At 36.2% G+C, this 13106-nt stretch overlaps 1 protein-coding gene across 23 annotated transcripts in view; it reads right to left on the minus strand.

Moving 5' to 3' along the window:
* PCDH11X (protocadherin 11 X-linked) overlaps positions 1-13106 on the minus strand; it is a 490740-nt gene that overhangs the window by 197623 nt on the left and 280011 nt on the right. The window contains exon 6 of one of the 23 annotated variants that reach the window (XM_083797777.1): positions 9410-12874. The exons of 21 other annotated variants lie outside the window; for them this stretch is intronic. In XM_083797777.1, coding sequence (XP_083653903.1) covers positions 12854-12874 — 21 coding nt within the window. In that variant the 3' untranslated portion in view covers positions 9410-12853. Of the gene's footprint in view, positions 1-9409; positions 12875-12899; positions 13102-13106 lie in introns of those variants that run through there. One more of the 23 variants, XM_083797772.1, reaches the window with a different exon arrangement.

Raw genomic sequence — 13106 nt, forward strand, 5'->3', positions numbered from 1 at the left:
AACTGCTGCCTATGGAAGGCCAAAAGGATTGTTAGGGAAGTATCTTTCTTATCAGCTGCTTTTCTTTCTTTCTTTCTTTCTTTCTTTCTTTCTTTCTTTCTTTCTTTTCAGGGAATGCAGTCTGTGTTGTTTTCCTAAAAACTTGCAAGCGGTAATAGTAAGTGTACAAAGAAACTCTACGCAAAGGACTCTGTGCGCTCTAATAGAAGCGTACTTTAATTTGATTATGTCACTAGAATTGCTTAGTAATGACTATTGAAGGCACAGAAAAAGAATGCTGCAGCTATAATTATAGTACCTGACAGACCAACAAATTAAGTACTAGATACCTCCAAATTTACCAATCCTTTCCTTTCCTGTCTTTCTTCTGATGCAATATTTAAAATGCTTCACACAGACTCATGCATGTGCAGCATGACAATTGATTGACACAAGGCGATTTGTTTTCCTGCATGATACTGGTATGATCTTCACTCACAGTCTTTTATTGATCCTTGAAACAAATATCATCCTGTACTGGTTTCATTAGACAGGCTCTCTCTTGTTAATTACCGCTCAGTCAAACCTTTTGGTGTTTCATTAAGGTGAACAAATTGGAAGAATTAAATAAACAATCCATGTCAGCCCGCCACTGTGGCTCTCTCATTCCTGGTCTCTAATTCCCTAGAATGCCAATAAGGAAAGGAACTCCCCTCCCCTCCCCTCCCCTCCCCTCCCCTCTCTTTTTTTTTTCTTTTCTCCTCTCTATTCCTTTTTTCCTTTTTCTTTTTTTTTCTTTTCCCTTCTTTTCCCCTTTTCCCCTCTTTACCCTTCTTTTCTTTCTCTTTTCCCTTCTTTTCTTTCTCTTTTCCCTTCTTTTCTTTTCGTTTCTTTTCTTTTCCTTTCCTCTTTTTGGCATTTCTGAGATCAATTCACAACAAAGTGGTGCAATGCACCATAGGAATTGTCTAAATCAAGTTGGAAAATAGTATCAAAGACTTGGCTGACTATATTGCAAATGCTTTTGGACTTCAGGGAGAGTTGTTCTACGTAACTGCAGCTACATGCAGTTTCATCAGTTTGTCTGCAATGGATCAGAAAGAGTGGTTTCCCTCTATTCACAAAGAAGAGGATGAAAGACTAAATAGCAGAGATGATTTGTATAGAGATTTCCAAATATTATATTATATTATACTGCTTTGATAAAAACATTTGAAAACTGTATCTTCAGGGAAAAAAAAAAAAGCTTTCAAATCTCCTTTACAAATCTCCCTCACAAATCTCTATCTTGAGCAGTAAAATTTGAAAATTTGAAAGAAAAAGCTAAAAAAAATTACTCATTCCCTACACTGCGTATAACTGTTTTTAGAAGGCTATTCAACAGTAGACATTGGAATTAGAGAGCATTCCCTGTAGTTGGGAATATCTAACATAAGCTCAAGATTCAAGTTGATTAAGAACAGCCTGGGCATTTTTAACTAATGAATCCTTTACTCTGTGTGTTCTCATGCTTCTGGAAATGTCTGAATCTTCCTATGCATATTTAGCAGCTTTATCAGTATTAATGTAATGATTCCCACACCTCTTGTCACTGTACTGTCATCCAGTCACTAACAGATTTCTTTGTAACATCCAATGAACTGCTAGAAAAGTATAAAGCATCAGAATTCAGAGAAGGACACTATTTTTCAGTCTTCTCAAAACCAGAAACATCTGAAAATAATTCAGTTGCTGCTTAAGTGGTGGTTTTTTTTTTTTTTTTTTTTTTTTCCCCTGTTGTTTTCACTTCTTAACTAGCTTGTCTTCCCTAGGACACAAGCTTCACAGAAAGAAACCACAAGACTATCAACTATTGCTAAGCTGCAATAAATAACAGACCAAGAGTGTATCTGGGCAAAAATCTACTTTCCTTTTTTAAGATAACATATGCACAATGTCATATTTACACTGAAGAAAGTGAAAGACAATGATCTTAATACATAAAACAAGTATATTTTTGGCATCTCAAGCACACACCTTGAACCTATGCTTTTGATTTGGGGGGTTAGGGGAGGGAGAGTTTTGGACTCAGTTTTCAGGACACACCCGCACATTTTCAGAAGGATAAAAGACATACACTCAAAAAAAAAAAAAAAAACAAAAAAAAAACTGTCAAGTGCCACTATTTATCAGGTGAAAGCTGTAAAAATTAACAGCAATATTAACATATATTTAAATGGACTGGAGACCAAAGGACAAATGTGAGGTTGAAAATACTGATTTGTCATCTTCCCTTCCTCCTCCATCCCCCTTTCACTCCCGTTTCTCTTCAGTTTTCTGTCCTCTTCTCATCTTTATCTGAAAGGGACCTATCAGCTATTATGTGGCTGACTGGTAGTGATGAGACTGCCAAAATGTGACAGCCTTATCTACAGCACAGCCCTGCAAATTGCCAACCATTGATCCGGTAGTCTGTGCCAGCTGATCAGTGCAAAGCTGTTTTGATTTCTTTTCTTCTGGGAAAGAAATGAACTTCTCTGCCAACAGTGACTATCCTGCCAGGGCTATTCCTCAGCCAGACAAAGGGCCTGAAAATTAGAATTTAGTTAGATGAATTAAAATGACATCCCTTTCTCCTCACTTGATTTTTGTAATACTGTGTATGCTGCATCCCATTCTGAAATGTGAGGAAAAACAATACAATTGATTACAATAATTTCTCTTTAGGCTTTATGTACATAAGTGTCTTTCAGGTACACAGTTTAGCATTGCCAGATCCCAAAAACCTTCTATCACAGGAGCTTTTCAAAGTCGTCTTTGTCTATTATTACAATCAAATTTCACTCCTGAAGACATTTGAGCTAGTTGTATCCCACTGTGAGAAGGAACAATATTTTGCTTAGCTTCTTCTCCCTAAATGATGTCCTTGTGGGATTATTTGAAAAAGTGTATTTATTTACCTCTTGAAAAAAGAAAAATCAAAACCTAAATAGGCAATCTCATATTTCTGTTTTTACCTCTATTTTGTAGCTCATACATTTGTCCCTCAGTTGATAATTGATGCCAGCTTTAGAGAAATAAAGAACATATGTAAGCTTCAACACAAATAACAGACTGGATATACCAAAGAAAGACAAACAGTATCATTTTTTTTGGCTATTTTTATCAAGAGGGGGCATTTTGTTGGTTCTCTCTGTTTAACTCTACAATCTAAACATTCTCTTGATGGGCAGACGTCCATGGATGGGTTTTTATTTGTTTGTTTTCTTAAAATTAATCAGTCACATTGCTGAATAAAACAATAGCCTAAGGGTTGGCAGAAAACTTGATGACACTAGATTCAGAAGAGATTTATACAGATGAGATAAAGTCTCAGTCTTGAAGCTTTGACTCTTGCTTTAATATACAGCACAATTAAGTTAAATAATAAAAAAAAAAGTCTTTTCACACCAAATCACTTATCTACATTGAAAGATTTGTTGTTCTTTCACATTTTTTTCCCCGTATTCTTTCTGCTTCATCCTTCAAAATTTCTTTATTTTATATTATCATTTCCTTGCCTATTTCTCAGTTTAGCTAAGCTTCCTGGGGAGGCATGCTTTTATTGGATTTAATTCTACATCTGCAGACACTTGCAGATAATTTCCTATTTTCTTCTACATTCCTGAAGTATTTCCCGAAACGTTCAATAGACTTCATTACAATACTTCTTTAAGTCAGAATATTTATCAGCCTACATAGTATGTTGCAAAATTAGCGGCATTTGTGTCAAACACTAACTTCCTGAGATGAGGTCAACTGTATTAGAAAACTCGCTTCTTCTATCCAGTTACAAAAGATTTGTTGCCCCTTCACCCAAAATAAAGTATTTGATATTGATGGACGTCTTCAGGCTCCAGGCAAATCTAAATGTTTATAGCCAGCTCCAAAATGTAACATCAGAAAGGAACTCACACCTCTCTTTATATCAGAGAAAGATGTAAAATATGCAGCATGGCAGCTGAACTCTTCAAAGGAAACTGGGTTTGTCACACTTTGTAACACTTCTTTCCGACTGCTGCGTTACCGTTACAGAACTCCAGTGTACAGGATAAATCTAAGGGGACACAGGCACTCGGTAGTCCACAGGCAACCACTCAGTAATATTAGCACAGCCTTCCACAAACACAAAGCACTATGCAAGCCCTAAAGAATATAAAATGGTTTCTATCTTGATTCCTCTATACAGATTAGAGTCAGATCTCTCTCCAGTCTTTCTGGGAAGTATTAAGCATTAAATTTCTCGTTTAGATGTTACTCGTGCTTCTCCTCTTTGAGCTTAAAGTCTTAATTACACTTGGAAAAACACACAAAATTCAAAGATGCTGTACCAATAAAAAACACTTGAAGTGAAAACTCATGCAGAAAAAGAATGAATTACTGGAAGATTATTGTACTAATCAGCAAACATAAGCTAATTCATGCTGTCAGCACATGAAGGAAATAACTCTACTTCCCTCCAGTTCCCTTCAGTAGGAAGCAAAGACAGTAAACTCTACTGTAACTGTACAAGTTATGTTCCATATTCTGCTTGACTAGGATGTAATGGTATTTGGAAAAACATCATCCACATCTAAATGAAGCACTTGGACTTATTCACTTGGGAAGACTTAAAGCAGATAAGTAACTGAAACTAGAGTATCTAGTTAACTGAAATTGTGTATTTAAGTGCTAAGTTAGATTAACATAATTTTACTAATTTTTCATCTTGGTATCTTCATCTGGATATTGGCGATGCAACAGTTCACTGTTCCATGGGAATGCCAGGTTCAAAATCACTCCAACACTGCTAATTTCTCACTAGGATTTTATTTGCTGACTGCAGATGTGCTGGGGTTTAACAGCAGCATGTGCTTGAGGATTCAGGAATCAGAGTCAGTCGCAATTGTGACTCACGGTTTTCTTCCATTTCCTTTTCACTACTTCTTGTATTGTTCTCAACCACGCAAAAAATAAAAAATAAAAAAATAAAAATCAGCCAGCCAGAAAACTCTTACAAAAAAAGTCACTGCTTGCCTACAAGCACTTTGCCAAATGAAAGACTCAGTCAGAACCATGATCAGAAAGAGAAAGCAGCAACAGAATCCAAGCCAACATTTCACGAGCCGAAGGTCTAACAGCCTATTGACAAAAGCAGGCAATCCCAAATAAGAGCAAATTACATAAACAGATGAATGTGCAGTTCCAAATTCAGCACTGTGTTCATCAACTGACTACTTAGAAAATTAAAATTTGTTGAAAGTCTGGCCCAGGAACTTTCAGATTTCATGCCCTGGATTGAAATATGTCATTGAATGTTTCTTTTTTTTTTTTTTTATTTTGAAAGCCTTGTAAAGCCTTATTACACCAATCATTTAACAAAATAACAAGACAATTAGAAAAATAAAATAATAGTGAGCAAGTTTGAGAAATGAGTGAGAATATCATCAATCCTTGACTTCAATGCAAAGAATTAGAAAAATAATTCCCTCAGTACAATTATTAATCATCTTCCACTTTAGAAAAAACGTTAGACTGGAAGGGAAAAGAGCTACAAGAACGGTTCTGTAAAATGGAGATGTAACCTGACATCTTTCGACTTGTTACAATATCACTATTGTGAACTTTGAGAGGCAACAACTCTGGTTTGTATACTGAAATATACATATTGCAGCTGTGGTACAGCTTGATACATACTGTAATATAGGAGCTCCTGTAAGTTTATTCTGCTTCACAATGTATATGTAACCAGAAACCCTTACGCTCATCACAGCTACAAGATAGGTACGAAGACATCCACAAAGTTTATAATAGCTCGTAACACTGCACACTGCAAGAGCATACTATTCCATGTCTCAGAATACTTTACACAGGCAGGTATGAGATTAGTCTTCTGCTACCACACCCAGAATTCTGAGCTGGAACAAAATGCTGAAATCAGCTTCTCTTTGTAGCCAGAAAGAAGCAGGAGTCGTTAAGCTTCATGAACTATGATGTCACTGGAGTTTCCCTAGTGTTACGGGAGCAGAAAAACAGAAGCAGAGAAATAGTATTTAGGTCACTTTTTTGCATATGAGAACAACAAATGTTTTGATTCTCCAAAGCTTTCAGACTCTGTCCCTTTTCAAGAAAATACTTGATGCAAACTACCTGTAACTCCACAGTTCCTCTGTTACACTTAACTGTAAAGAACAGAGAAGCTGAATCCTACCATGTTTTTATTACCTTTAATTACAATATCACTCTGCCTACAGGAACAAATAACTCTGTAGTTTTATGTTTCTGTGACATCCATTTTCCTGTTCAGGATTAACAGATATACTCACTCACTTTGTAGTCCCACACAAACCTCCACAAATATACATACAAATGCATAGAAATCCAAAGGCACTGGAAATTCAACAACAAGAACAAAAAATGCAGATATGATTTTAAATTAGCTTAACAGCGGCATATGTTTCTCTATGCCACCATCGCATTCATGAGTTCCTGCTTAAGATCTGGGAATATGGATAGCTGTAGAGGCTCTCTGGTAGGCTCCCCGCACAGCATTGTGCAAGAACAGAGCTTCTCTCTGCTACACTTTTCTCTGAATAGGACAGAGAAGATAAGTGTGCTGGGGTCAGGAGTCTGGACTTCTCATGAAACTATCAGCAAATCCTTCAGGCTACAGACAAGTAAGAGAAAGGATCTACAGTGGCTCAAAGATGCACAGGGTTCTGTGTAGGCTGGGAGAAATCTGTAGTGCTCAAAGTGGTAGCACTGTGCTGCTGAATAAAATGTTGGTTTATTTTTCCTTTTATATGCTTGTGGGAAGAAGGTGAATTGTTAGAGGGGTCTGACCTCTGTTAGCTATGGCCCATTCCTAACCCTCATTACCGACAGGAGCACAAAGCCTGCCAAAGCGCTCCTGGACCACAGGCTAACAGCCCTGCCACAAACTGAGACAGCACTGATTTAACTGCACTGTTGAACTAGGATCTTGTAAGCTGTTATTCTGGTGACTAGAAAACTAAGAAAGATTTTCACATTTCAGAAAGATAAATGCACCACCTGTGCTTAAAAAAGCCATGGTGCAGTCTCTGCTGAGAAAGGCCTATTTAAGATATAAATCTAATTATTGCCCATTCTTACAGATACCATTTTCAAAGAAAGTTGAATACGCTATTTCAAGCTTTCCTCCTTCTTGAAGGGCTGCTGCCATCTCCACTTCAGCTCTCCAGTTTGTGAGGATTATTTCTCCTAGCATTCTGCATTTACAGTCTCCTGTCAAGGGCGAGTGATGTCTCTGCTGGTATATTAATACCTCATGGCAGTTTTCTTTTTGTTCATCCACGGCTTTTCATGAACTCGTCCCATGTAGTGATGAATTTTTTTCCACATTGCCTACTAATTAGTTTACACCCTGAATCAGGAAGTTTAAAAATCTTAGTAAACAATATCTTAAGTAATTAATAATTTTATTTACATATGGTAAATACCTAATCCTTTCCAAATCTAAGCTATTTAATCAACGAGGTTATGTTGTGTTAAATATCACATTCCTTTATAAAGTTTTCATTTTTCTTCCTTTCTTATATTTGAGGTATGAACAAAGTGCACTAATGAGAAATGAGCCAAAACCACTTTTGTAAAGTTAAAACTACATCCAGCATTTCTGTTTGGCTCCTTGAAAACAGAAGACAACCTGGAAACGCTATACCATCAACATTGCATATGACAGAATCTGGATTTCATGCCAGTTGATGCTCACACAGTCTCTGTTGCAACGTTGTATCATCTTTATCGGCTAGAATGAGCTTATTCAGCAGTAGCATGCACTCTATTACTATGCCCTATATTAAACGTTAAGTAGAGTAACAAACAGTACCTGAAAAAACAGCAACGACCAAGTTTGATCAAGCTTTACCAGAGATAGTGTAAATCAGTCTATTGTCAGGAAGATGGAACACCACTGCATGACACTTGCAAATAAATGCTAGATTTTTATTTTAATTGCCATAGATTTGTTAGAGCTGTGCAGAATCTGCAATTGTTCCCAATATTGTTTGCTTGTACAAAGCCCTGGATTGATCTGTTATTTAAATAAGTCTCAGATCCAGACCTCTCTCTATATTATACACCTTTCAAATTTTGATGGAGGTAGAGAAAAGGCAAGAAATAAACAGGGTTTGTCTCAACTCCAGTGAAGTGTGACACATATCAATAATTGGGAGGCAAATGAATCTTAAAATTACTGCTGGGTTTGACAATATAATGTACCCATAAGATTTATTTCCATCTTTGCCTTTGAAATATATTGAGCTTTCAAGTTTTCTACTTAGTTACACATGTGGTTGCATCTGTCCCTCTCCTGAGTAAACCACAATGATTCACTTTTTATTTAGAAAATTTCTGCAAAGAGGCATATTTGTTGATTTTTATGAACAATCCCATAAGATTCATGCATGATAGAACATATAATTTTTGAAGAGGCCAGTATCAAGCACTTATATTAATAATATCTTCTTGGCTATAATTCAGAATGTCATTTATGACATATATCTAAATCCCTTTGATATTAGAAGGCAATATCCTACTGAGGTGAGCCACAGTTAGACAAGCCTGAAGCCTGAAGCAGTCTACGACTAATTTATGAGATGGTAATGGCACTGTTTCTTAACACTAAGATGGGAAAGAGACAAGGTTGGAGAATGAGTGAAAAACATCCTTAAAACTAGAAAGTACAACAAATAGGATTGCAGAGTACATACAGGTATATCTTGTGTCCAAAATCAAGCTGCCTTCTTTGTGTACCTGTTTATATTTAAGAGAGACACAATTTAAAATAACTATGAGGGCAGATAATATGAAAATAATATAAATTAAGAGCTGGTATTAAATACATTCCCCAGGGAAAAAGCATTTTGCATTTCAAAACTACATCTCCTTTCTTATTCAATGGTTTCATAAGCTACCATTAAATAATGGTAATTATTTTCCATAGCAACTGTAACAATATGTAATTTATATATAGTTTTGAGCTGTAACGATAGGTCCATTTCATTAAGTGGCACAGCCAACATACAATGAAAATACCTGCACTTTTTCTCAAACAAAAAGAAATGTGTTTGACAACAGGGAGAGATGGCTATTTGTCTCCATTTTGCAAAAACACTTAATCATCTGTTTTTTTCCAAATCAGAGTTTCATTCTGTAATTGATTACATTAAAGTAGATCAAAGCATTTAGTTCAGTAGGAAAATACAAGGTCAGAAATTTAGATGGTTGCCATTTAGCTTAAAATCAACCAAACTTCATGGTACTTTATAAAGAGACATTTAAAGGTGTATGCTTAAAAATAAATAAATAAATAAATAAATAAATAAATAAATAAAAAGATTTTCCAGCCATGGTCATTAGCACGTAGAAAAAAACTTATCTTAATCCATTAATTTTGCCATTAGTTGCAAAACTAGAAAAAATACCTTTGCAAAATAAAACTGCTGAAATTTTACACAGATCTGTTCAACTTAGGTTCATTTATGTCCAATTTCTCTTGTTCCTCCTCTGTAGCCTCTTACGAAGAAGGAAATCTGTTTTATGATAAATGGGCTGGAAAAGCTGAGCCAGATTATTTCATTTTTTTTTTCTGTAGTTACACAAATCCGAGATTCTTCCAGGGCTGGGCTGCAGGCATATGGAAAAGTGCTGCTACAGTGCCAGAGCATATCACATGCACCCAAGTACTGCAAACCTGAGATGAACATTTGGGTTCCCCACAATCCACTGATGGAAAATAAGCAAAAAGAGAAAAGCAAAAAGACATTTAAAGAGCCTTTAGAGGTAAGAAAAAGTAAATGAAGAATTAAAGGAACCTCAGACATGCACTCAGAAAGCAACAGGCGAAGTTTTGAGTCCATTTTATGGACTGATAACAAAGAATTGAACCAGCAGCTCATGGGCAAGAAGGTGCAACAGATTTACTGCACATCTTTGATAAATTACTGTAGCTCTCTCTCTCTCTGTTCCTTGGTGCTGCTAAGGAAGGACTCACTGGTATTATGGAGAAAAAGCAATGTGTTAGTCCTAATCTTTAGTATTTAGTTCTGTCACTGAGACTGCAAACAGGCTTTTTTAGTGTGAACAGAAAAAGAAAGAGGACTTTTCCACCAATGCCACTTTCAATGAAGTTAGGTGCCTCTCCAGCATGACATTTGGTCGCAGAGATGTAATATTTTATACTCAAAACTTGTGGTAGACTCCTCTCCACAATTAAAGCAAAACAAAATAATGAACCCATCAACAGGTGACTGAAAAGCCACTTTAAAGTGGTCATGTGAATTAAAACCAAAATATGCAATCAATTTCAGCAGATATAAAGCTGCAGAACCCTTTACACATCAAACATTAACCTATCAGTAACCATACAAGAAAATCTCTACAGTACGTACTTTGCCTTCTTCTCTAGCATCAGGTGAACGCCGCCCTGTTGCAGTCCAGGAAATCTTGCTTCCAGCCAAGAATTTAGCTGGATATTGTATTAATCTAGAATAATTATTGCACTCTACCGGAACACTTCAGTCACTCATCCGCTGGAGCAGTCCTAGCCTAATTTTGATGAAAGCCACCAATGATCTGCAAAATATAGCTACTCAGGGTATTAAGTGCATCTGACACAGAACCCAAATCAAAAGAGTTATCGGATAAGTCACTGCAGAAATGTTTTCAACGAGTATATTTACTAATGTCTTCTATTGCACTGTAAGTTTTATTTTTGCGTATCAATAGTTAATAAGCTTTAATAACAGTGACATTTTCTGAAGTCATTAGATCAGTCTGAAAGGAAATGTCTGCCTAAAGAATCATGCATTTCCACTAGTCATTGTACTATAGGGGAGTTAAATTTTTTAAATGTAATTACAAACACAAGCAAGGTATTGAAGCCACATACCAATATTACAAGCTGATGTGGTAACAATACATAATGCATTTCTATGAAGTGTGTTATGAATGTTAACTATTATTTTCTTCTATACAGAAGAGTTTTTAAACATGCCTATATGGGTGCAGAGAACTCTAATCTTTTTAATTTGCTTTTGTGATAGTTCAATACATTTTTCATACAAATCCAGGCACAGTGCGCCAACTAGATGACCAGGCTTGATTTAAAGCAAAAAAAGCAAAACTAAACAAAACAACAAAACAGAAAGAGCAAAAATGACAACAAACAGCTCACCTATTACAGAGTAAAGTGAATGACAGCTTGCTGACAGAGAATCACAGAAATATTTTTACACTTCTCCCTCCGAAATAAGTAAATTATATTTCACATACAAAAGCACTGTGATGACACAGCACAATTGTTTCTGAAGTGGAACCATAATTGTAATATATCCATTTGACTTCAAACGTATGCTATTATATCCTGTTGAAAACAGATTCCACTTTTCCTTTTAGTACAGTTTAGTACAGGAAAAGCAGATTGAAAAAGACATTCAAAGTATGATTACAACAGAAAACAAAACAAAACAAAAAAACACTATGATGACTTTTAGTAGTTATCAGCTAGTAAGTCAAATTCTGGAGTTTGAAGGTAAGTGGTAGAAGGCAAGACAGATGCTATAATAAAGATGAACAGAAAATGGACAACAGAGACTAAATAATAAGTACTTTGAGTCTCCTGCCTGTATTGCAATCGGCTTTTCCATTTATACAGAGTCTGAACGACGAATTCAAAAGCCACACAGCCATTTGGACATAATTTTACTGCAGACAAACTTTTTGTATCTCTGTCTCAGATTACCTATTCAAGAGAAACATTAAGACTCACTGTAGTCAGAGACCAGGAACAGGCTTTATTTCTGGTGTCTCCATTCAGCTTCTGGGCCCCTGAAGAAATCTTTGAAACAAAGAATGCCCATTTCCTTCAGGTGGCTACTGTGCTACAAATGCTTCCAAATGGTAAAAAAAAAAAAATCTCAATTTTTAAATCGAAACACCTCCTATTCAATATTTTCCTTAGATCTCTACTTCTGGAGAGATGTGACAACATGATACGCAGAGATTTAAGAGATTGCAGAGGGATTTAGAATATGAGTCTTAATCAAACAAGACTGCAAAGCAAACATAGAAAAATCTCCCTAAAATCTTCAATGCAAATGTTATGGTTTTCAATCCAATCTTATGATCTCCAAACAAATGATACTGGAAATGTTGGATAAAAAGTTCCTAACTTTGCAAAAAAGAGAGGCACCTATTATTAACTTATTTTTTAAAGATTTCTGACATTGCCAGATGAGAGATGCTATATGTAGTACAGTACTAATTAAGAGTTTCAACACAAAAATATGAAAGAGGATCTGTCACAGCACCCCAAAGAAGAAATAAAACATAAATTTGTTCTCTCTTTTTTTTTCTTTTATTCTGGTTTTCTAGGACAGTATCTTCCTTGAAGGATAGTTAGCTATGATTGTTGTTTTTTGATGCAAAAAATAAGTACACCAGAAGTGTCTCTTGGGAAAGTTTTACAAGGGTGCCCCAAAACTTCTGCCATTGAGTTGATGGTCAGGACCTTACTTCTCTCTGAAACGCCCTCCTGTGATCCTCCAGGCTCAGGATCACAGCAGAAGCCAGCAGTCACTCTGTCACAAGGTGCCAGTTCTTGATGGCAGCATTTTCTGTGCCCCCTTTTTTACATTACAGGTTCATAGCTTCAGGGCAAAGTGAAAATAATGGACTGCTAAAAAACAAAGTCTTTGTCTAGTCAGAATATGCTGGTTTGATGTCTTCTCTTTCCAAAGCCAGCAGATGTCATTGTCTCCTAATCTTCTTTTTCTTATCAGGACTGATATATTTAAATTGAAAGCTCTCATTCATAAGCAGAGAGAGTTACAAGTCATCCAGACAAATTTGTTAGCTAGAAAAGAGGAAAATTGGGTGATTTGCCACTTCAGCTCTTTCCAGAGGATTCCAACATGTCTAGGAAGTCTCAGTTCACACAGACTGCTCTGCAGGGTCTCTATTCACACATACTGCAGTGCTAAAAATTTTCTTACTTGATTGTCATTCTGTAACTTCTGGCTTCAGGTCCACACTGTGTGGGTAGCAAAAGCACTTCTTCCCCAGGGGGGTCCAGCCCCGTTCCTAGC

This window comes from Anser anser, assembly GCF_964211835.1.
Source record: "Anser anser genome assembly, chromosome: 13".
Taxonomy (NCBI): Eukaryota; Metazoa; Chordata; class Aves; order Anseriformes; family Anatidae; genus Anser; species Anser anser.